Source organism: Grus americana, chromosome 6 (assembly GCF_028858705.1).
Source record: "Grus americana isolate bGruAme1 chromosome 6, bGruAme1.mat, whole genome shotgun sequence".
NCBI lineage: Eukaryota > Metazoa > Chordata > Aves > Gruiformes > Gruidae > Grus > Grus americana.
Window position 1 is genome coordinate 21,640,003 of NC_072857.1, and position 26,468 is coordinate 21,666,470.

Consider the following 26,468-nt stretch of genomic DNA (forward strand, 5'->3'; position numbering starts at 1 on the left):
CCCCAGCCTTCGGGGAGGCGTATAGCAAGTGAACACCATTTTCATCCAATTATATATTCCCACTTCTTTTAGAGAGCTGTGAAAACAACAACCTTCCCTGAACGTTCATTTCTTTGCCTGAAACAGAAAGCTAACCAGCTAACTACTTTACAGGTGGATTAGTCAATACTGGTGCAACATTTGGAGAAGCGTACATTATGTAACAAAAATAATCTAACAGTAACACTCTGAGCTTAACTCCTTGGGGTCCTGCTCAGTAGCCACCTTATTACAGTGTTGCTGGTTCTCAGCTGTTTCAGGGGTAGATGCACATTTACAGTATCTTTTAATCTACTCTTACTCCAACACAAAGGCTGCTAATGAATAATTAGCTGCACGTTGCAGTCTGCCCCCCAGATCAGACACAATGCAGTGTCCCCACTCTCCCCCAGCGCAGCTGAGGCCGCAGCTCCCTGGCCACAGATTGGTGCATGTCTAGAGGCACAGCCTTCGCCGTGCTGCCGCTGGTGGCTGCCATGACTCCCCTGCCTGGTTCCTCCTCAGGCTGGCTGCAGGAGTCAGGCAAACAGCAAGCACAAGCTCACTGAGGCAAAGCATTAACCAACACAAGGCAATAGATGAACAGCCAACTATAGGGCACTGAGGTAAGATCCCATTCACACGGATGAGAAACTGAGCAAGTTATCAATAATGCCACACCCACAAAGACACCACAAAGCTAAAGAAAGACACACCATTTTTGTCACCAAGGAAAGGCACACTTACCATTTTTGTTCCTTGCCTTCAGGCCAGGCCCCATCAGAGCACAGAGCCCCTCTGCCCCACAGCGCAGCACCCAGCTGTAGTGGCAGAACCCTCCCTCAGGGCTGGGGCTCCCCACACTAATGGGCCCGAGGGCACCAATCACTGAGGAGCCTCAACTGCCCCAAGGAGCCACAGCTGTGGCCACCCACCCCGGCACCTGGGCCCTCTTGCCCTCCTCCCCACACAAACCAGCATCCCACAGGCATACAGGTCCTGCCCTGAATAACCAAATGATTTCTGGAAGTACAAACACCTCAGGAGTTTTAAAAATGGCTTCTGCAGAGCACTGGAAAGCAAGCAGCCAAGAGCAACCCTCTCCCATGAGCAAGCAAGCAGTGTTTGCTCCCCTCCTCCTCCCCCAGGTGCTGCTCGTAAACTAAGGGCAGCAGACATTTATAACATCACCCTGCACACAGCCGTCAAAATGCACCCAGAGCATGGAAATTCAAAATACAAATCTGTTTGTGCAATACACTTTTATTTTTATTTTTTTAACCTTTGCAGTCATCTTGGAGTAATCATCATGTAAACAGTAGGATAGGATGGGATTACATTGAGTTGTACGCAAATGGCTCTAGAACACCTCAACGATTATGACAAGGCATTATAAATAACTTCTCTTAATAATATATATTTGCCGTTTTCAGTACATTAAAGAGCTGCCATTTATCTAGGATTAGCTAGGAAGTAGTTTAAATTGTAACCTCCAAGAAACACATCTCCAAATTTGAAAGTCTTTCTAAGGTTCACTAGCTCCATAACATCTATGTCACAGGTTAAGCATAAGACTACTTGGGTCAGAAGTGTTTTCTTTGTAATAGTTTTACTTGATCATTGCACAAAGCCCTATTATTTTCACTCCACCTTGGTATTTTGCAGAACTTCAAGTAAAGCTTCAGTTCCGTTCAAGTTTTTATCACCTGTATGAAACCGGTTTCTATCATTAAGGATAAGTCAGATCAGAGATGGACACAGTAAGCAGTCTACCTTAACGACAACAGTTCAAAGTAGTTCTAGCTCATAGACTCCCCAACAAAGCATAGTCAAAATACTCTAACACTTTTGCTACTGTGTATCCCCTCCTTGCTCAGATAACTATATATATTTATATATATAGTACCATATGTACGGTACTTCTAGAAAATGGAGATTATTTATTTAAGCAGCCCCAGGCACATTCTTAAAACATTAATGTCTGCAAGGCACCTCCCACTCCCTTGACAATCAGTTTGTGGACTGGTTTTTAGACACACAACCAACAAAAGCTTGCTAATGCCTAATTAATAATTTCAAAAAACCCCTAGAAGTTACCAAATACTTCAAAGATATACCCAAAACTTTCTTTAAATAATGGGAGTATAACTGCAAATAGCATATAATCAAGTCAAATCATTTTCTTATTACTAGGATGTGTAATGCATAAATATATGAAAAATAAAATTCACAGTCAGTTTTAAAACTAGAATTCAAGTTTGGCTATTAATTCTTAACTTTTATATTTATGTTAATTTCTAAATAGAACAGAACAGAGGCAGTATTATCAACCACAAGTACAGGTAAAATAGTATCACTCAAAGTTTATGAAAGAACTAAGCTTGATAGAAAATTCCTTTTGTAACCAATAAATACAGCCACCTGAGTGCATTTCCACAGGCTTTTCACTTAAAGGGGATCGAAATCAACTGCTAAGAGACATTAAGTAGCATTTTGAAGGTTAGCAGCAGCGGTGTAGCTGTGGGCTTTGCTTGTTCTGACTTTGTGAATTGCTAGAGAATGAAGCAGAACTCAGTGTGTGGTGCATTAATTTTCCTTTGCATCTAAGCTGGCCTCTTCGCAATCTCACAATTCGGCTTGAGGTCAAGGGACAGACATCAGCTGACACTTAACTGAGCAAACCCAATCAGTTTCACTTCATCAGGAATCTCAGTGCCATCACAGCCAGAGGCCTGCAAGTACAAACAGAAATGTTTAGTGTATCACACTACACAGAAGGATTTGACAGCCAGGCTATAAATTTTCCCCGTATCACCTAGCCAGCAAACAGCTTACTTGAAGGAAAGCTTTCGGACTGCTTGGTGTATCCTCTGTCAGTGTCAGCCAACTGCATTCTTAATTTTAGCAAATTCTTTTAATCAGTATTAAAAATTATGAAAAAAATACTGGTAAATTAACACTTAAAGACCCAAATTCTTTAACTCAAACTTTCCAGACTAGAGCCAAATTTGCTTTTTCACGTGAGCATACTGTATTCACTCATTAAGAGCAAATAACCTACATGTATAGAATCCACCTTTTACCCTTGTGCTGTAGACACCAAATGTCTCATCAGTCCAGCTATCAAGTCTGTTTGGAACACCAATCCACCGAATTACAACAGATTGAAGCAGTCTGCGAAGAGTAAATACTAATATTTGCAAAAGGACAGCTCCTTTCTGACAGTACAATCTAGTACTTAATGTGTATAGTTGAGATTCTTCAGTAAAGTCTGTCACAGTACAAACTGGCACAAGTAATCAGTTCATTTTTCATAAATAATAGTAAGAATATATAACCAACTTGCTCAGGACTGAACTTACTTTAGGTCTGCTTTAAAAAAATTACACACTCTGTAGGCAAAGTATTTTTATATTTTGATTTTTAAATACAAAATTTGCTTCTGCAGGACGTAAGTTTTTACATTTTAAAGTTTTTTATGCGTTCTTCACCTATGTGGTAGATAAATCAAACTAATAATACAATTCGATGAACAGTGTGTAATGCTGATAGATGCCTTCAGTCTCTTTGGCATATCCCCCAAAAAAACATCAGAACAATTGGTTCGCCCTATAAAAATGCTCTTGATCCTTTTATGCATTAGTAGCAGTTGAATCCTTTAGTAGAACTGGCTTGTGTATATGCAATATAAGGAAAAAAGCTTTCAGACTGTGCACACAAGGTATACCAAGGGACATGATCAATTGAATTTTCATGACCAAAAATAAACTCTTGATACATGTGGAAGCATTACATCAGGCTACTCCTCCAAATTTACTTTGATCAGAGACAGAGAACAGTTGTTCTCTTTTCCGAGAGTATTTCACAGGTCTTATTCCAGTGAAGCAGCCAGTTGAAGGTCTGAGATCATCACCATTGGTTACTATTAAGATATTGCAACGAGTTTTGGATTGGGAATTTACTAAATAAATGGAGTTTGAATTTTGCACTTAAAATATCATGACAAAAAGAGCTAATACTAATAACATCATTCTACACTCTAGCTGGCTATCAATCTCCTCAAAGCCATGCTAAGTAACATATCTAGATGCATACAGATTTTTAAATGCCTTCCTTAACAATAAATATTGTTTACTATTTAATGCACCTGGAATCTATTAGCTTATATTTTGTGCTTAGCATAAGTACAACTACTATACACAAACTGCAACATACAAGAAAAGCTCTTAGTATTTGCAATTCACTGTTTAGTGACTGAATGCGTTCTTTCATTAATGGTTTTTCTCCTCCCTTTTTCATATGAAAAAATCCTTACATAAAATGCAAATTATGCTGTGCAATAATTTTGTGTTTCCTTGAGTGTTGCCAAGATTACTTGTGTATTAAAGCAGCCTCCTTCCCAATGTGTGGACAGCTGGGTCCTGCAGGGAAGTCATCATTCTGTGTTAGCCAAGACAACTAAGGGAGGTTTAATACTATATATGTTCTGTAGAATGACATCATCGTAAGATCAAAGATGCACTGTTTAAAAAAATATACAAGAGGGAGATCCGACCTTAAAGGACAGATTCGTTCAGGCACCTCGCTTCAATAACTTTCTTTACCATTTTGGCAATAATTAAAGACAAAAATGGTTAAGACATAAGTAGTTGTTCTTTTTTCCCCAAAGATGAAAATGCTTGCTGTTGGAATAGAAATATTACATACCAGCAAAATACCAGCATAAGCAGTGAGATACTAACCAGATTCCTTGTCCACAAATAGTAGTAACTAATCCTAGACTAAAGAGCACTTTTCAATGGAATTCTCTGAATGGATGTGGGATTACCTACGTTTAGACTTGAATCGGCATGAAATATTTACCAACAAAATGTGTTTTAATCAAGTTGTACGAGTGCTCTCAAATTCAGTGAGACCTTGCCAAGAGGTAAGAAAGACGCAGTAGGGCATACAAACAAATGACAGAGTTCTCCTAGGTAACAATTCATTTAGCAGCTCCATCACACAATATAGAAACAGGCAAAAATGGAACATATATTAAATTAATCCAAAAATAAGAATAAATTAGGATATTTCTTGTGGTTATGTTCCTTTCCCGGGAAGTAGGGAACTAATGCAGGAAGCCTAGGTTAAAAATACCAGGAAGAAACTTATGTTAAAAATTAACCTCAGGAATTGTTACCTAGCCAATGGAACTTACCTTGAGAAGGGACAAAGACATTGATTTTTGGATTGTCTATTAATTCTGATTATGGTAAGGACTAAGATTATAACAACATTTACTCACTGGAATCTGAAATACCATTGACTGCACCCCAGCAATAAATTCAAGTGAATCACAGAAATACCCCAACCTAAATTTTGAAGTGGATTTGTTTTCAGCATATATAAACTTTAACGGGATACTATGGGATATTACATTTTGGAATCTCAAGCTTCTCTTTTAAATGTGTGAACTAGAAAACCAGACTTCTACAGAGCCTCTGGAGTATCTATGTACCTAAATGCTCTTGGTGAGATGCCATTGACTACACAATATAGCTAAGTCAGACGTTTAGACAGATCATCTGCAAAAAGAAAAGCATCAGGCTTTAAGCTATATTTAGATAGTAAGGGCCACAGAAACAAAGCAATTTGAGTTACACGTCCTTATTCCCCCACCCCAACCCTTTCTCAAAAGAAATGTGCAAGTTCTGGTGATTTTACTGGACTGCAGAGGAAAAATTGCTCCAAATGATTTGATCAGTTAAAACTACTCAAGTCTATATTTAAAAAAAATTATGTGGGAAAAACAATCCTGAATTAATACATTACCATCAACTAGATCACTCTCTAAAAATGGCCTTCTACAGCCCATCAGAAGCAGCTGCTTTGACAAAGCAAGCTGTACTTCTGGAGTCCTACTGGAGAGAGTCTAGTCTTTCATACACAGCTGAGTCACTCTCAGCAAGGGGTGCTGAAAGCTAATTTACTGGTAAGAGTTTGGTATTTACATAGCTAATCATTCTATGACTTTAGGTATGTAAATTTTTCAAATTAATTTTAGCAAGAAATAAAAACAAATATAGCACATCAATTCTGAATTGTTTTTGCAATGTAAAGTTATTAATATTAAATTAGATCTATCGTGACAGCAACAAAATCGACCAAAATTAGGACCTATTGTCCAGGGCACAAAATGCAGCACAGAAAACAGTCCCAGGCCCAAACCCAGGGTCTGACGTTGTATATACAGAACACAGAAAGAAGTGGGGAGGAACAAACAGTAATGAAATACAGTGGGAGCAAGATTAACTTGCAAGTGTGGATGGTCAATTGAAATTAGGTTGAAGGAAAGAAGTAAGGAGAAGCAAGCAGTGGAGAGGGCGACCTGCATACAAGAAAAATGGTAGCAGGTGTTGGAAAAAATGGGATTAGAACAAAATGCCCATTAGCAGAGGACACTTCAAGGAGGGAAGAGCTGAAGGACTGGTGTTGGAGGGGAGTTAACCTAACAACTACAGTCTTCTGTGCTTTACTTGTTTCTGCAATTCTTCCCACATGTTTTCTCCCTGCAGTTTCTCACCTAAACCTCAGAATTCATGTGAATGCACCACCTTCCCCCTGCAGTTATGGAGCTGTGTGACTGTACATATCCCTAACATCCTGTCAAAATAGGGTTTAGGCTTTTTCTCTCATACATGGCAATTTCAATCATCTTATCTGTCAACACATTTATTCAGCAAAATAGCTGTAAATGAGATAAATTCCAGACTCTCTGGATCACTCTCTGTGATAATTAGTTTGCTTCTTCCCTTCAAGCTCTTACTTACCAGCTTAAAAGTCAATGTTTTCAAGGCCTTTGGATCATCTACTATCTTCTGTAAGTTAGCAGCAACTGTAAAATCAAGTATGAAAAAAATATGAGTTACAGAAAATTGCATTCAACATAACATCAAGCCTCATGTTGAATCTTCTACTTAATTCTACACACATACAGGTCTGTAAATTACCACCTGAATCATTTAATCACTCTCTAGCTATCATTTGAAAGTCAGAGGGAAGTTGGGCTGCCATAAAATCCTGCCTTCTTTAGTTTGCAGTCACTGATACTTTGTGACTATGTGAACTGATTCAGGGGAAAAATCTGTCTGAAAACCAAATGATAGAAAAATATAACTACTAATTTTCAGCTTAGTCTATTCCATAAATTTGCTTAACAATCACACAAATGCAAATGCAAGGAAAATGGGAGAACCACACAGCCAAGGATAAGCTGGTGGCTGCTGTGATTTATATCATGTTTCTGCTATAGCAAGTTTCTAGGAAAGGACTGAGCTCACTGTCCCCTCTAACTTCTGCTTCTCCTGGTTGTACGTGTGTGCTTCCGTCCCGTTTTTGGGCTGGCATTAGTACCCATGCAGACTCTTGGTGATCTGTTACAGCTCAGCCAACCAAAAGAAAAATGAGCAAAAATAAGAGAGTGATACAAAAGGAGCTGATCTTCACAACTACTCTGACAGTAAGCATGACCACGATTTGTGATTTAACAGCAATGAACAGTTTAACTTGATCTACAGAGCCAGTGTCCAGAGAAGGAAGCTGTATGCCACTACAGAAGTAGCAGGAATGGAATCATTTACTCCTTGAAAACAGAGGAGGAGGCAGGAAAATAATAACCCCTTCTATCAAAACACCTAAGCCACACTTTTAATTGCTCGATTTTTTAACAATATTGCTGCCACTAATCTTGACCAAAATAATTGGCTGCTTTCAGCTTTGCATGTTTACTAAACTTGCTCCCCAGCTTTGCACAGTCATAGATCCTGAGCTAACTCAGACCGAATCATTGAGAACCTTTGTTCAAGACTGACTTATGAGCACAAGATGTCATCAACAGGACATCAGCATGAGATGAAGACTCCACACTTGGCAGAGCTGTTTAGACAAGATTTTTAAAGGAAATAAACAGGTATTAAGTAGAAGACATGTCTTAGTACACCTAGTAGGTAAGTACCATAAAGAAGAGAAGCAAGGAACTAGATGTTCTCCATGAATAATACTTTTCACAGACTTCATAAGGTGGAAGATATACAGCAAACATTTGTATGTTCAATGTCCCACTGCTACAAACTCAGGTTCCTACTTCCTCCATCTTCTAACATCATGATGATAAAATTTTCACTCCTGCTGTGCCTGATTGTACATGATTCACTGTGTAGTAGCAGAAATTGGCCTCACAGGGGGAAGTACAGTATTTGGCAAGGGAATTTAGAAAAGTAAACAATTGGGCCGATATACCACTGCTAAATGCAAAATAAGTTTTTCAGGATCTCATTTTCTTTATACCATTGAAAAGGCACCAAGGATTGTTTATACACCTGTAACAAATTTGACCCGGGATGAAAGGGTATTTGAAGCTAAAAGCAACCATTAAAAGCAAGCACAAAGTACATTTTGCAGAGAACACTTTTTGAGGAAAAATAAATAAATAAAAAAAAAATTAACCTTCACAGTTAAATGAACTCAACTATAGGCACTGCAATATAAAGTGTTTCTGTTTTTAAAGCTTCATTATTCATAATCTTCTTTAGCCGTTACAAAAAGTTTTTATTTTAATCACACAATTCACTTCCACAATCAATAAGCCAATTTTATTGCAATATCTCCTACCTGATAAAATACATGCAAATACAGATAATGCTTTTCATTACAATTAATACTTAGAACCTCATACGTAGGCAAAAAAAAGGAATGTTCAGCCTCATAGCTCCTGAAGCCAGGATAGAATAGCTTTAAATTTTTATGTCTTAAAAATCTATAAAATAGGATCAGGCACTCAACAGCAGCTCTGGTTTATCCAAATCCCTGTAAAACATGTCTTAAAAAAAAAAACAAAAAAACAAAAAAACAAATTCTCCAGCTAGCTGGCTTCACTGAAATGGAGACACAGTGCTACAAGACCAGATGGGATTTGGGTCCTAACTCCAAAGAATTCTAACTTCATCTATTATAAAACATTACAAAAAGTTGAGCTTCAAATGCACGCTCGTCTTCAGGCCAGGCAGTCTTTCATTTAATGCTGAGCAGCTGTAGAACAACTAAGGCAAGTCAGCGTGCTGCTTGGCTATTCCACCTGAAGGCAAAAACTTCCAGTTGCCCTTACGCAAAAGTTACTGGCAAAGTTACTATTCCTGCACTGGCAAACAGCAGCCCCTTATCAGCAAGTGTTTTAATGAACTACCATACAGTGGAAAGCAGCACTGAGGACTAGTAGTATCAACATCTGAAAATACCCTAACATTCCTGCTGATTCTATACCAGGGAAGAAATTAAAATTTTCAAAGCAAAAATAGCAAAAGACAAACTAGCAATATATGTAAATAGTTAACTCTAATTACTTTTTTGGTTTTTTGTTAATTAAACACCATAACAGAAAGAAGTGTATACCATTCTTCAAAAAAACTGCTTTTCAAAGAACAGTGTTCATTAAAAGGCTACAGGGACACAGTTTTATTTGTTCACTTGTCTTTACTTTTAATGTGAACACAGGCCAAACACTTTTACATATAAAATGCTAGAGAAACATCTGAAGCAAGCATATGAAATATGCTTTATTTTTGCTTCTCTGATGGGCCATAGAGTGGGACATGTTTAATCAAACAGAAGATTAGGAGGATTTAAGGGAATAATGCCAGATGTTTTCAGGCTATGCTTGAAAATGACAAAGCAGACCTGCAAAGAGTCTAGAATATTAGAATACAAGTTTACATAAAAATAATCACACCTGCAGTTTCCTACAGAGAGATCCTTTCCATTTCAGCTATACACATTCAGCATTTTCCCAGTAAAACTAGTGTTTCACCTGTGACTTCTGTTACACTCTGTTTTACATTTTCTGGTCTTTACAGAATGGCAATCAAAATGTTTTTGCCAATATAATGTCATTAATCCCATTCAATCAAGCAACTGTGACTGTGAATCCCCCCAAAGGCCTGCTCTTTCTGCAATATCTGAAAGCCTAAGTAATTAACATCAACTAAGAATCATATATGCACATAATTACCTAGCAAAACCATGCAGTCCTGTTGGTATCATTTTCATTTTTCTAATTCCTTGGTGTTGTTTTGCTAGGTCTTGTCCCTATATAGGCGGCACAGCCAAGAATTAGAGGTAACTGTCTGAATTTGGATACCTAAGTCTGCATTTCAGGAAACTACTTAAAATATGGTTCATTTTTTTAGAGATGAGACAATCATCATCCTTTTCACCTTAGCGCAAGCCAAAGGTTCTAAGACATCGATAAGTACGTAGCGCTGAGCATCTCTCTGCACCTAAACACCTTGAAGATCTGGGCTTAACTGGTAACTGGAGTCTTTCCGGGCATGATACAGTCAGCTAGGAAAAACAGCAGTAACCCACGGACTGCAGGTGCCCGTGGCATCTCCAGTTTAGTTAACCTCCTTTAGAAATAGAGCCTGTGGCACAGGCAGCAGAAGCCATCCAAGCAGTTGAAAGGCCTTCGTGAAAGCCAACCTGCAGTGTCTTCCAACTATTTCTCCAGAAAGTTTAGGGATCTCAGCTACAATAAAGACATCCTCAAAATAACAAATAGAACAACATACTCTAGAGTGGAATACTCATCCTACTTTAAATGCAATTAAATTAAGCTATCAGTTGTATTAATATAACTGACTTACCACTCTTACGAATATATTTCTAAAAATTTAGGACTATTACTAAACTTACACAGTTTGGACCACTAAGTACGCAAAGTCTCCTAACACTGATAAATTCATGCCAGACGTATGCTCACAACAATAAACAATGTTCCCACATACAAGCAGCTGCTGCTACTGTTCAGCCCTATTCAGAATTACTGATCGCATCAGGCAAGGAAGAGAAACAACCACTTTTAAGTGGAACTGCTATTAGGCTTTACTGATTAACATCTCCCCCAACTAGTAAATTTAGGCTCTTTTCATGAAGGAAAATGATTTACTAGGTTGAGACTCTCTAACAGTCCTAGTACAGTTCACGTATAAAGTTTTAATTTTGCTTAAATACAAAAAATGACCCTAAGGTTTCTAAATGCAGATGAACCCAACCACATCTGCGAACACCAGGGAGGAAAAGAACCATCTCACTCTTACCACCTCTCCCTCCCTCATGTTCCCGACAATTCTTCTATTGCAAGCCAGTGAACAAAGTCAATTTAATACAGCAATGCTCTCCCTCAAGTGAAAAGGAGTTTCACTTTAGGAGTTTCTAGAGAGGTAGGAGTCATTCTCTTCACTGATACTTAAATTATATGGAAAAGTGGAGAGCGTTGTAAAACATACGTCTCTGGATTCTACTTTACACCTTATCTCTAAGATAAGTATACTACAAGTTCCTATTGACAAAGCTATTTTTCTTTGAAGTACTCTGAAGTCACGCCTTGGACACTGTACTTCTGAAATTCATAGTAGATTAGTTTGCCCGCAAGCAGCACTAATTGACAATTTCAAATCCTGTTGGGAATTCACTGTTTCTAGAAGGCCTGAATATACTAGACTCAACTTGATTTTGCAGAGTGCTTTCTCAAGATGTTACGGCCATGCTCCTATAAAAGTCAGAAGAAGAAACATGAACAAGATAACTGCAGGAAAAAATTAAGTGGTGATGGAAAAACCTTTGCCAGCAGTAACCTGAAGTAAATAGAGTATACTTCAAATCATGCCTTGGAGCAAAAGCCCTCTTCAAACGTTAGCAGCAGTTAGCACAAAAGACTTTTTGTTGTTTACAACAATAAATGAGGTGCTGTTCTGCTTTCTTCAGGCAGCTTCTGAAGGACATATAATCAACCTATGCACCACAAATCATTCCAGGTTCTTCTGCAGGTTTCGCTCAGTGACAAATGGTTGTGCCACTCTGTCAAAATAAGTGTCTGCACTTGCAGAACATGCAATAGGATAAATGTCAAACCCGGTATATAAATATACACAACACAGGCTGCTAATTGCAGATGTAATAAATAAAAAAACCCCACATAACTACAGTCCTCTAGCATGCATATTTATGTAAAATATACTACAAATCACTCTCTACTATATGACAATTTTGGCCAACCACATCAGTTATAATTTTTAATTAAGTGATCCATATAAGCTGAGGTAACAGAACAATAAAAAGGCCATCTTCAAGATCACAAATAAATATAAGAGAATAACCACACTTTGAACAGTCTCAAATAGCTGTTTTGCTCCTGTAATGTGACAGGACTCTGCCTTGTTATTTAAAATTCTTAACACAACATGAAACCTAACCCTAATGGCTTCTGAATAGAGAAAACTTCTGGAAAAGTTAAAATTAATGAGACAGTAAATAAAGCTACATGAAATACAGTAGAACTATTTCCAGTACAATGCCAACCCAGCCAACTGAGCCGGAGCCATCTGGCATAAACACAGACACAAGCAGAATCTAAAGCTTGAGATGGTATTTCTGGGGTGCTCTCACAAAAATAATGATTCATCTGCTTTTCCATTTTGAAAAGAGTGGATGGGGAACTTCTGACAGTATGTTTAGGTTCAACAGTTTTCAAAGCTATTGCATAGTGTAATCCTGAAATTCAGATATGAAGAAACAGAAAACATTATTCAAGCACAAAATTACTGTCACCAAAAAACCCTGAAAAATTGTAAGCTGAGAAAATGAAAAATATTTTTAATAAGTAAAAACTGAAATAGTTTTTATGTAGTAGTCCAAAACTAAGTCTATAAGAAACAGCCACCTTCAGCTGCTCCCTACTTCATCAATGGTATTGTTGTTAGAGAGGCCAAACTCAAAGCTCCACAGATTTACTGGTTTTCCTGCCGATTGTTCCAAATATTACCTCTTCCCCAACCATAGGCAGTTATTTTGCCATTTTCATCTCATACATGGAGTTCTACATAATTAACTGCCTTGGGAGTCTGCTGATTTGAGGATTAATGCTGTATTCTCCTGTATGGGTCTTGGGAAGCAGGATGCCCAAGTGACAGGGAATACTTTTCAATGGAATTATCACTCCTGAAAATTCAACTGCTGGTAGGGCTTTCCTCCAAAGGGCTGAATTTATTGTGCACACTCTTGAGGCAGTTTCACATATTGCAAGAGGTTCATTACAATATATACAGTCATTTATATTTCATACTACACAGTGGTTTTCCTGCATTTGCAAGTTGATAACAAAATGAAAACTAAGCTTTAAAACCTAGCTAGCACTGGATTATAGTATATTATGCAAACAATCAAAGCAATCAACCTTTAGAGCTTCTGGTAACAATTCCTCTAGATCTCCGACTTTCTTATTATTATCTGATAGCTCACAAACTGTCTGTATGAAAGATTAAAAGGCTTTTCAAAGAGAGGTCAAAAGGGCTTTTAAGTGCAGTGTGATTCCATTAGTTCGCCCATTCAGGATGCTAGTCATAAAATCCCTTTTGTTTATGTTGCTTGAGAACAGCAGCAAGGGAAATATTAAAGCATTTTAAGATCTGTGACAGCTAACTAACAAGTGTTTATTGCTAGAGGACTGCAAGGAGCTAGACATGATTCTTATAAGAAAGAAATAATAGAAAATAGAAAGATCAACAGCAAGCCTGGCTTCTCTTCTGAGGAAGCTATTAGACAGTGATAAGACAGAAACATTAAAAACATTTAGAAATTTATTATTTATGAAGAGGCTGTCATTAGGAATTTATCAAAGGGAAATTAAGGTTCACAAATTTGTCTGAATTCTCAAAGGATATTGCTGAATCAGTAGATAAAGCCAGTGGAAACTATCTCCATTTGAACATTTGGTACTTTAATATCCAACAGCTTGATTTGCAGCCTCACAATCAGAAAACACAGCTTAAAGAGGACAGCTACAGGACATCAGAAGGCCAAAGCAGTTGTCCCTTGAAAGGAACATTGGGAGACTGAAAAAGGTCTCCTATAGCATCCTTATGAATAGGACTACAATTTCACTGGGCATTTCCCACAGTTTAAAGTAATTATTAAAACCACTTGAGCCCTGTGGTTCGTATGGGTTCTCAGTCCCAGTATTGTAAACATAGTAAACCCAGGAATGTGTGTATAAAGTACCAGATATGAGGAAGATCTGTACCAAATAAAACCATCCTCATCTCCCACAGAATGGCCCAACATACAACAATAATAAAGAAAGGAGGCAAGCAATACTTCAAATTACGCACAGAATACTCATAGGCACAGGTTGTGCTACCCTTAGTGAGTACCAAAATCTGTGCTGATTTAACTCGGGTATTAATTCATTAATTCTATACAGACAACTAATGTTTAGGCTAGTTCACATCTTTTTAGACATTTTTAAGGACATTAACTAGTAGTTTGGCATCAGGGTATCTTGTTCCAAAAAAGGAGAGGAGGAAAAACAGTGGGACCAAAGCTCTAACAACTAACCAGTTATGCTATGTTAATCAAGAGTGGAACAGGCAAAGGCATGGAAGAGACATCAGGGACATATATTCCTGATTGACCTCTGCAGACAAATAAAGACCTTAAATATTTATCCCTGCTTGGAAAAAAAAAAAAAGTTTATCAAATAATAGTAGACCTCAGATGTCTTCCCATTAAGATCCATTAACATGGGGTATTAATACCCAGGGCTCACAGAGAAAAAATGGAAAACCAAGGACTAAAAAAGTAATATACAAGATTTAATTCTTCTTTAGGTAGCTGATAGAAAAATTCCCACCCAACAGAAGCAGTATATTTTACAAAACAGGAGCACTGTATTAAAATAGAAAATGAAGTAAGTTAGTGCTAGAAATCTACTTATTTCAATTCCAGTAACACATTATTAAACCCCCAATTTCTCAATTATTTAGTACGGATATCTGATCCCAAGGCAAAAGTTTTACATTCTACAATCTGTGAGGGAAAAAAAAAAAAAAAGAAAAAAGACTGAAATTGTGATAACTTTTTATTGATTAAATTAAAATATTAATATAACTGGCACATTGTACCTTTTCCCAGAAACTTACAAAAAAATAGAAGGTTGATATTTCAGATTGATTTCCCCACCCCCCACCCCGAGTGCGTGAAGAACATTAAGGCAAACCACCGCACATTTAAAACAAAGTGTTATAAAAAGGTACGTAGAATATATTTGGATACTTAAATGCTTATCCTTTTCGGACCTTGATTCTGCATGTGTCTAATGGAGTAGATTATCCAGGAAGATGAGGGAGGAGTATATACAGATATCACAATTTCCCCTTCATTTTGAGAAAAGCATTTTGATGATCCTGAGCATTCTAAACCTCAGTCTAGTCTCCAATGAACATTTAAAATAAAAATTTAGACCTGCTGCCCAACATTGCTAGTGGGGATATTTAACAAGCCTGAGATATTACAGTAAATTGCACTCATAAAGTCTCTATACAAAAGAATGAGTCAGAGTACAGGGCTGAAAAAATCATTTGCCAGTGACTGAATGTAGAAACCAAGTGCTAGCTTTCAGACAAAGGTTTTGACAAGAGTTTGATAGTCATCAAGATATTGAAGAGAGCTCTAACAAATACCTTCATCATGCTGGATTAGAGTTGAAATGTAGGTCTATGCAGAAATAAGGCAGGTCACATTCTGCTATGCATATTATTACTGGTAATCTCCTGTCCCCATCAGATCTTCACAACTCCTCCTGTCCTGAGTTCTGCTATGAATTATAGATATTGTTCTGACAAAACTATTAAGAAGATGAAATAGCAGCCAGGCTACTTCAATACCTTATATCTGAAACTTGAAACAAGGAAAGGTATATTTAGAAAAGACTCCCTGATGTGCAGGAGTCAGGTTCTGAAATAGACTACCTCTGGGTTGAAGAGCCTCAATAAATCCTTACGTTGACATACTAACCACTTGCAGAGAAGCGAATGCCAAGCAAACAAATAACAGCAACTGAATTACTATTGAAAAGAGGAATATTACTTACATTGCTGTCTTTGCAATTTCTGATTCAAATTCACAATTGTCTTTTCTTTTTTAAAAAAACCCAACAACTAGAAAGTAAAGACTTCAAAACTACAATTCAGACCTACGAGGGCAGGGAACACACTTCAGGCCTTAGAGTTTATCACCTACTGTATCAGGTAAAACCCATACTAATCCCACTAATAAACAGATGGATTCATTGCTCATTTACACAATTAAGTAGGAACTGGTGGAAAAAAAGGAACTTTCTTCGAAGCTAACTGCCATTTCCACCTTTTTTTTTTTTAAGTGACTAAAAATTATTATTTACTTGATCATGGCTGTAAGATAAGCACATTTACTATGATACATGAATACAAATATATGTGTAGAGAATAATTTGCACACTTGGAGAATTTCTTACATCACATATTTATAGTTCTGCCACAACCACCATTACAGCACCGATGATTATTCACCTAACACAATACTGGTTTTTTCACCTTGAACCTTTAAGTTTCCACCATACTGAAAATTCAGAAAGGTGGGAACTTTGCATGAACCAGCCACTTTCACACAGTATACATTCTCAAGTGCACCTTTTACCTACAACTAAAATAACTTTGAAGGTGCAATTAGATGCAAAGCTTGATTACCTGAGGGTGTACCTCAAGCTTCCAGAACTCCCAGCAGTCTAGTCATTATGAGTCACCCTTCAATGCATTAGCTCTAAATGAGCCAGATGTGTTGAAATATTTAAGTCCTTAGTTAAACCCTGGGGATTTTAGAGATATTCTCCTATCTGTAATGGATGTGCATATCTTGCTAAAGAGAGATGGAGTTATGCGCACACGTTGAAGGCACAAGAGTTTCTACAAAATGCCTTGAAATACAGTCGGGTTTTCATTAACTCTAAATTTCCTTTCTGGATAATGCATTAAAAAGTAAACACAAAGTATTTAGTCTATTGTTTGAAATTCATTGTTAGGGTTGATAAAGGCATTTTCTCATTAGAAAGTTCATCAGCTTTGGAATATTTAAAACCATGATACACTTATCTAAAAATTCAGTTATTTCACTCAGTTTGAACCACAAGAAAAAACCAAACTTCTAAAAAATTCCCTCAAAGATTACAAAAAATCGGTGCATCTCAAAACATTACTGATATTAATTAAAGGACAAACCTATGCTGCCTTCAAATGGTTGTGCTATCCAAGTCACCTACCCATAGCAACATTACAGCTCCTTGAGGACATAAATTAATGTGATATGTTTTCTACTCGTGCAGCACTATCACATTTTCCGATTACAGTAAGATGATAAGCCCGAATTAGTTGAACAAAAGGCACCACTTCATTCAGTATCAAAGATGATTAATCTAACAAGACAGCAAAGTAAACTAGGTATAAGCAAACGCAGAGCAAAACCAAGGAAAGCAAAAGGATATTCATGGTGTAACTCTGTGGCTTTCCTATGAATTGGATTATCAGTGCCACTGTGAGTTAAGGCGTTGTTACAGACTATACTAACAAACTGGGCTTCTGCTTTTTCATCTTTCCACTTTAGTATGAAAGTACCTTCAGCATCAGCAGACACGATACTGTAAAGAGAGTCAGCTGTTTCAACTTCAAATGCTTTAATACTGTGATTAGTTGGGAACCATACATATTACTTACTGTTTAACATACCTTGAAATAATGTCATTCTGGTTTTGGTCAGATACACATTCTCTGCACTCATGGCCAAATAACCCATCCACAGCCATGACTTTTTTTTTTTAATTCTAGATGACAGTTTAAGTCCTGTCTACTTACCACAGTAACTGCACCAACACACACTCCCCCTCCACAAAAAAAAAAAAAAAATTAAAAAAAATAATAAATCCAACAGCCCCAAACCCCATAGTCAAACTATTATGACATGTATTATATTCACACTTCTAAGAAAATATTCAAGATGATGATGAAAAAGCTTGCTACTTTCAAAAGATGATCTCATTTCAAAATTTGATCTATTGGGTTTTCAGCTGGTTCTTCTAAAGACATTAGGCCTTTTGGCAGGAAGCTTTTGTTTTGACTGACTAAAAGCTCTTCCTCCGGTTACTAAGTGGATACTTGGGCCTCACTCCAACACCAAAGACAGATACCCATTTACTAGCAGTTAGTGTCTGGTGTATTTAAAAGTGAAGGTACATCTTCCATGACGCTCAAGGTATTCACAGATACTTTTTGACAAAAATACCTAAAATAAAGGTACATTGATATAGTAAAGGATACCTGCACTTTTCTCGATGGCATGGGTATCAAGGTTTTTAAGCAGTATTCAGGAAGGGATGGTTGGGTTTTTTATATGTATTGCAATTTAGTAACTGCAAATACACTTTTAGGTTCTGAAATTTAAGCAAGGCCTCTAGAAGATTAACTATAGCCTAAGGCTTTGCTGAAATTATATGCGCATTGTGTACACCAGTGAAGTAGGACTGCAACTGCATGATTTTCAATAGAACTGACTGTTGATATGATTTGAGTTTCCTTTATGTCATCAAAAATATAATAAAGCATTACTAGATGAGTGTTTACTAGCTAATATACATATAGTTCATATACACACAGAAACATATTTCAACTTGAAATGTATTTTGAAAATATTCCAGATCTTTCGTATGATTTAACATAGCTATTTCGGTAGTGCATAAAAATGCCTCATCCACTAGATACCAATGCCTACATGTAAGTTCCAAGACTCATTCCCCTTTGCAAACGCAAACTCTAGTCTGCTTTTAAACGAAATTCTCTGCAGTGATTCCCTTGATCTAGGCACCTCCTGTGAAACAACGCTACTGTCAATGAGAACAGAAACCAGTCAATCGTAGCCAGAACCAAACATGCAAGATAGGATTTTTGCTTCTCTGCAGAACAGGTAGCTGAACTTACTGCTTATCAGAATGGAAATCTTCCTGGAAAGCCTGTGTTAAGTGAAGCAAATCCAGCAAGACTCAAAAGGTGACACGTGTTGATGCTCAGCAGCAAATTCTATAAAACTTACACGTTAGCTGGTCCCCACTAACAGCTTCAGCTCACGTATGCCATGGCCATACCTTCCACAGCAGCTTTTGCTGACTCCTATGCAAGAAATTTTCCTTTCAGAAAAATCAGCTGTTGAGCCAACAAATTGTTGAGTTCAATATAAGCACAGGTATTTTCATCTTTCTTTTTTCTCCCAGCCTCCACACATTCCAACATCCATTAAAAGAAACTACAGGAACAACTCTTATGAGACTACCTCAGAACTTTGTTTTCATTCATGTTACAGAGGCTGAATTTCTGCATGCTGCAGCTGAAAAATGAAAGGTAATTTATCAGCTGCTTTCAATCTGGAAGCTAATGGAATCAGTTCTTCCGGTGAAGAAGGTTAACCAAGCTCTTCTATACTATTCCCCTCTTCCTATATAGGAAGATTTTACACCTTTTAATTTTGAGTGAACAAGGTGGCAAAATCATTTTACACAGCAAATTAGTTTTGTAAGCAGATTTATACTTTCAGCACCATCTGCTCTCTTATATGACCTATTGCTTTAAACTAAGGGACTGAAATATTTCTTAGGACTGCACTGCTACAGTGAAATTCTGAAATTTGCAATAATCTGCTTGCATGCAAGTTTTAATTCCATGCCCATACAACATTTAGCCAGTTTTACCAAAGCAAATCACAAACATATTCTACCTTAAGTTCAACTTCAATTTTTTTTTTTTAATTAAAAGTAAAATCACATTTAGCAGAACTTGTCTTTCAGTAAAACATGAAATCTAAAGTAATTTTCTAGGAGGATAACTATGTCCAAATATATTTGAAAACTTGAACAACTTCATGGGCAAAGCAGACAAGTGAAAATTATAGTACAAAGTCATGCAAGAATTTATACCTGTGGAACTTGAGCTAAGTTAAAACATCACAGAAAAATGAATATATAAACTGATTATAATTAATGAAATTAAATTTAAGTTGAATGCCTTCAATTATATACAAGTGCACTGGCACTTTGCATTGGAAGAGAACTTTGCAGCAAAGGAAAAGGGAAGAGGGAAGAATGGAAAAGTGGTCTCACTGGGTGCCAGTAGGACTTGCACTGCAGCATTGCCAACTGTGACTCTGACTTCAGGGCAACACCGAGTGCCAGCTGACTGCCCAGGCAGGTGGGGTAGCCAACAGATAACAAGATTCTCTTAGCCAGAAAAAAATATTTATTATTTCTAAATGAAGTGAGGTATCTTGTGGCAATGAAAATTCTAATAAAAACATCAGCAGCAGTATGGTATTTTTCATACTGGATGTTTAAAAGGCAACAAACTAAGGCCAAGCTACCCCTCTCCTCTGAACCCTTATAATAACAGCACAGTAGAAGTGACTTTAAGAGAAGAGTGCCTCCTAGCCTGTACCATCTGCTAACCTCCCCTAAATACTTTTTTCTTTAGAAATTAATTAAAAGCATAGGTAAGCCTTTTGTTTCTTATATTAGTTAGAATCAACCTGTGTTCTGAACATAAAAAAGCAAAATGTATTGGCTTCTCTCTGAAATATTTTAGATATCCCACAACCCACTGAGAATGTATTTAGATAATCTTCCAGGAAAGTCACATGAACTTACAGTTTTGTAAAACACTCTCCATATCATTGAGGAGTCTGGTAATGATATCTGAACCAATTGATAGAACTTCTTTGACTACAACACAAAGATTGATTTGCTAGTATTCCTCAATTCATTTCCCACACATTTAGCATCTACTAGCCCCCCTCTGATTTTGTTAACTATATATCTACTGGTCTTGAGCAACCAGAAGAAGAGAAGAAACTTCAGGGAAATAAGCACTTCCAAATTAATCATCTTCGCCAGGCACTGAATTTCATTTTAAAAAAATAAATAATTATTGAAGCACACAATAGAAAAATAGAGAAGTATCTTTTCTCTCAGCAGCCAGAAAACATTTCCAATTATCTTCTTTTACCATAGAAATAATATCTCTAGGTGCAATTTCCATAGATCCTGAATTCTGGCTTGGTTCTACTTCATGACCCCAAGCAGAATACTTACCAACTTCAGAGCTGCCAAAGCACACTTTGCAAAATCCTACCGAAAAATCATTTTATTGTTAAAAAAAAAAAAAGTTAGCACAAAAATGATCAATCATTGAGTTGTAAATAATCCTTCAGGAGATCTATATTATATCATCCCTCTCAAACCACTAAAGAGTTCTGACTTCCAAAAGCAATCCTTGGACTGGTATCAAAATTGGCTTGTTGATTGCACTATGCATACATGAAAGCAAAATTAGGACAGAAAGGATTTTGTGAAAACCAGCATTAGAGAAAACATTTTTCACATCCATTTAACACGAACTTGTCACAAGAGCGTAATTGCAAACAAAAATGTAATTTACCTATAACTACATCATGGCCATCAACCAGGCCTGCAGAGAACAGCTCCTGAGAAACGCCATCTGCTGTGTCTGTCCAAAAGGTGAAATGAATAAGTATGAGAGCCCACAAAAACAACAAAAAGTATCAGTCATCCAATGCAATTTAACAAAAATATATTTGAGTTCCAAAACACCCATGGAGGCATACTTGAATTCAAAATTACCTTTAATCAGGGGGAAAAAAGATAATTATCTTATCAGCCTCTGCACAGCGAATCGCATGAGGTGATGGATTTGATTCACTGCAAACCCCTACAGACCTTTCCTGGCCACTAGCATTTCTCCTCTATTATCTAACTATGTACTCCTACACAGTTTACAAGTTCAGTATCTTCACAACCAAGAAAATAAACTATGGTTTGGTGGTGCTTTTACTGTTTCCTTTATCCCCTCCATTGTTCTGCATATCTAGATAGAGATGAGCTATACGGGCTTTCTTGTTTGTTACCAGTGGGGCAAAGGAGTTACATGAACAGTCACTATTTTTAGCTTTAGGCTTAAAATAGCTCTTAAGTACTGTGACCCAGAAAATTCAGAGCTTTGGTTCACTTTTCATCAATTGCTGTACCCAAGTGGGTTAATTCCTAAGTCCCTGTGACTAGAACTTGCTCCTGGATAAAGTCTTTAGAAGGCTTAGAGGTAAATAGGAGGAAACAGCAGGAACAAGCCTGAATTCCAGCTAAGTCTCAAGTGTAATATGGCCTCAACACCTAATACCTGCATACAGCACATGCTTTGAAGCAGTTACAGAATTGTATCATTTCCTCAAGAAACACAGGTGAAAAACAATACAGCCGAACTAGCAGCAATTTCTGGAGAGCTCTGAAGACGAGAACCATAGCCGCCTCCTTGCTGCCTCAGGAACTGTTGACTAGAAACAGTCCTGGTGTACTTTACTATGTCATATTCTCTATTTTTTTGACCAACTAAGAATTCTCAAATGGCTTATGTAACTGATTAGAGAGTATTTAAGGAATTCTTTTGACAAGTGACTAAGGATGCTCTGTGCCCAATTAAGAGATCTCTTTTCTTATTACCCATTGCCAAAAATCAATGAGAAATGCAGGTAGACAACAGAGAGTATATCCACGCACAGAACTACTGCACATGAAAGGTACTATGATTTACAGGAAAAGAGACACTGCTTCCAATCTTGATTCTTTTTTAGGTGGAAGCTCTATTCTAAATATAGTGAATACTGACTTCTGAGAAATATGTAATGTGTTCATAGTTCAAAGGGTTGCTGTTTAACAAGGATGATACCTTCTTGCTCAACATATCAGCCTCCTGTACATTTTATGCCAGTAAGACTTCGTTTTCTTCAAACAAAAGTAAGTTTCACAAGTTCTTATAACTCTTGGCACTGGAAAGCCAATACAGTTCTACAAGCATACAGTAGAGTTTAAAGTTTCAATACCAGAATTTTTTTGTGGTGATGATACCAAAGCTAGAGATACAACTCAACTTTCAGTTGAAGACAGCATTTGAAAAATGGTGTGCACTTCATACTTGTTAACAGAACTTATTTTGTTACAAAGGGTAAAGAAACTCAATTACCACCATCACAACATAAGCGTTTATGGCTACTATGTTCTGTTTCCTACGATGTTTTCCCAACGTGAAAATGGAAATTCCAAAGCTGTTAATATTACTATACAAGATCTTATATACCGCATAGACCATTTCAGTCAGACGTGAAATTGATAAAGTATATCGTGGATCAAGTCTTCTAATACATACTATGTATTATGCAACCTTGCCACTACAATTTACATACATCTGCTATTCTTGTTCAAGTAAGTTCAATATAAAGCTCTGCACAGTAGAAAACATTTCAGAGAGGTAGTCTGTATTAACCATAAGCAGTAATCAATTTCTGAAATACTTTTTGTGCAATAGGAGAATAAATCAATTGAAGGAGCCTTACCTCTGCCTGGAGTAAACTCAAACCGTATGTCATTAAGTTCTTTCCTGGAGTTCCTGAAAAACATTCAGTGTATACATTAAAATGTAATGAAGAACAGAACAACTATTCAGTTTCTACACCCAAAGAATACCTATGGCACCGACAACTGCATTTTTGTAGCGTGAATTTCCTCAACTTGAAAAACAATGCTCTTCCAAAGCGCCCAGACTGAAGATACTCCACCCCATTTTCACGGTAGTATTTTGGGGAAAACTAACAAAGATATGCTTAAGCTGAAAAATGTCTTCGGTAACCTAAAGGATAAAATAAGGTCATCTGATAAGTATTTTCCTTTTCATCCTCAAAAGACACTCTTCCATACTGACTCTACTAGTTCCACATAGTCTGAATGGTAGGTATTACCCTTTCTCCTCCAAGAGTAACAAAATACTCACTTGGACTTAAAGCTCCCTATCTGACATCACGTGTATACAGAGATGCTCGTTTAAGAGACAAAGTATCTACAAACATTAAATGCTGAAAAGCAGTGTTTGATGCACAGTGTTCATAAAACTGTTTTGAAATGAGTAACGTCTTTCACTGACCACCACTGTCTCAGCAGTGATGTTCTATGTACACATAAAATAAGCAGCAATGTGAAGCAAAATGTTTTCTGCCTTCCCATTTGCCATGAAGAGCGCTTTAACCTGTTCAGCGTATGACACAGTCGTAAGGGACTTAATACCTACAGTAAAAAATTCCTTTACAGTCTCATACTGTGCTCCAAACCTCCACTGTGTGCACTTTTCCAGCTTCAGTTTTAGGTAATAATTTCTACCATCAACAAAACATTAGCTTCTTTGCAAAACAGACGTCCATCTCATTTTTAGAAATGGCAAGCTGACTGAGCATAGGGATGAACTTAATTGCTGTAGCACACTCTTTTTCCAATGAATAGCTCAATCCACTTGAAAAGCTAATAGCAACAGAATGTGTTTTGCAGTCCATTATTCTTCTCCTCAGCAAGGAAACTGTACGCAAGCTCGTATTTCAGCATATCAGGCCATGAAGTCTTGCTGTGGGAAAACTAAAGCCAATAGGCAGGCATACTCAGCTGTGACTTACAGCTATTATCACTTGCTGAATACTTATAAAAATATTACAGAGTCAAAAAACAGCAACGTGCAGGAACACAAAAACCAAAATGATTGGCAACACAGGCAAAAGCAAGATAGCAAACCCTGAAAAAATAAGTATGCCACATGCAGTGCTTAAAATGAAAAGTACTCATTTACTGGATATACTGAATGCTTCAAGGCTGAAGGAGTTTTAGGTTCCAAAAATTCTACTCTAAATAAAGAGCTATGGGAGTTTAAGATTGCTAATACAACACAGCAGATAATGCAGCTAGCCAGGTACAGATTTACAAGGCTCATTTGCTTCTGTTGTAGAAATCTGCTGCCATTACATGGAATATTGCACTGTCTCTTTTTATTCAACAGAGAATTAGTATGAATCTCAGTTCTTTCTCCTTCCTCGTCCACCCCAATGGTTTTCTGTTTAAAAAAATTTAAAAATAAAAATCAACATATGACCTATCTTGAGTTCCCTTTTGACAATCCACTTCCCTTTGCTGAAATTTACATCTTATAAGCTTGTTAAAACTGCTGGTTTCCAAAAAAAGGAAGTTGCACAGAAATTTAGCATTCTTCTTAAACAAGATACGTTTTGACTGAATGTGGGATGCAGCTCAGACTTAGATGCTCATTTCCTGCACATATTTTTGAAAAAGTAAATGAAGGGAATAAAAACTTTATCTCACACCTTTGCAGAGGTAAACCAGAAAGTTTTGAGTCTTATTAGCAGCTATACTGAATTGCTCCAGCCTGTGTATCTTTTTCCACATAGTCAAACCCTAGAACCAGCTGAGAATTCCGTAGATTTTGCACTCTTAGTTATCTGTCTAGAAACACATTACACTCTCAGATTATATCTTTCCACAGACCTCTCATAAGTAGAGCATCCACCATATAAAAAGGCACTAATTAATTATGAGTTCTCATGAAAATTACCAGCTTTCTAACAGACTGATATAGCTACATGAAAGACCAGCTTCTCTTGATACAGATTCTTTCCTCGAGCAGAATGCCAATGGGGCGTATTTTACTTTGTCTCCAAATTGCAGAATGTCCCAAATAGAAAGTTAATGAGTCAAATCTGTTTATTTAAGTGAAGGTGAAAATTCAAGGAAGGTTGGTATGTATTCAGCCATCCAACTTTACTATTTGGAATTGTTACACTCTGAACTATTTTGAACTTGGGATGGTGCTGCTTTCTCTTTAATGGTACACTACTATTCAGGAAAGCAAAACAAAGGAAGTTTGGCAAGATTAATTTGCTAGAAGCCTGTAAATGCTTTTGCTTACAGTTCCATTATCTTCCAGACATTTATTGATTTCCATAAATTTATTCCATTATATATTCCACCAAATAGACGATGCACTCGAGTTCTCTCTTAAAAGCTGCTCATGCTCTTCCCCAGTCTTCAGACAATTCTCTGGCTCTAGTTAGTGTCACTGTTACTGCAAATTAGTTTGCTAGTTCCCTTGATACACTTTGGTGACAACTGTTTGGACTTGTTGATTTATTTGTAGGCAGAGTTTCCAAGGAGCGTTTCATTTGTTCCATTGGAGTTCTCTTTTTACTTACATCCATTACACTCTTATCATGCAGCAGCACACACAGACTATTTCTGCTAAATAGAAATAGGATTTGAAGAAAGGCACTTAGTATCTTTGTGATTAATAATTTTATCTTCATCATCATTTCTTAATGGTCCCTAGTTTCTCTAATGCATTTGTGAAAAAGTTATTTCTATTTTAAAATGCAAACTCAGACCTTTTTGCCATCTCTTATAATACTTCTTATTTCCTTCTTGCTCTGTGCCATTACAGACTAATATATCTTGATTATCATGGATAAAAACAACCCATCTCTTTTTAAAAGTAGTAAATTTTAAATACTTTTGTGCATTTTAGCACACTGCAGTTCCTGCAGGCTGCTTTTCATTATGCAGTCACCTCCAACAGGAGGAAATCTACGGAACTGCTTTGAGTAAAAGTGACACCATA

The 26,468-nt window shown here is 37.1% G+C and overlaps 1 protein-coding gene across 3 annotated transcripts in view; it reads right to left on the reverse strand.

Annotated features, from left to right (window-relative positions):
• Nucleotides 1-1,274: 1,274 nt before the first annotated feature.
• STK39 (serine/threonine kinase 39) overlaps nt 1,275-26,468 on the reverse strand; it is a 101,711-nt gene continuing 76,517 nt past the window's right edge. For all 3 annotated transcript variants that reach the window (XM_054830725.1, XM_054830727.1, XM_054830726.1), the window contains exons 14-17: nt 23,359-23,411; nt 21,393-21,461; nt 6,831-6,895; nt 1,275-2,750 (exon numbers count right to left, since the gene is read on the reverse strand). In XM_054830725.1, coding sequence (XP_054686700.1) covers nt 2,676-2,750; nt 6,831-6,895; nt 21,393-21,461; nt 23,359-23,411 — 262 coding nt within the window. In that variant the 3' untranslated portion in view covers nt 1,275-2,675. The remainder of the gene's footprint in view (nt 2,751-6,830; nt 6,896-21,392; nt 21,462-23,358; nt 23,412-26,468) is intronic.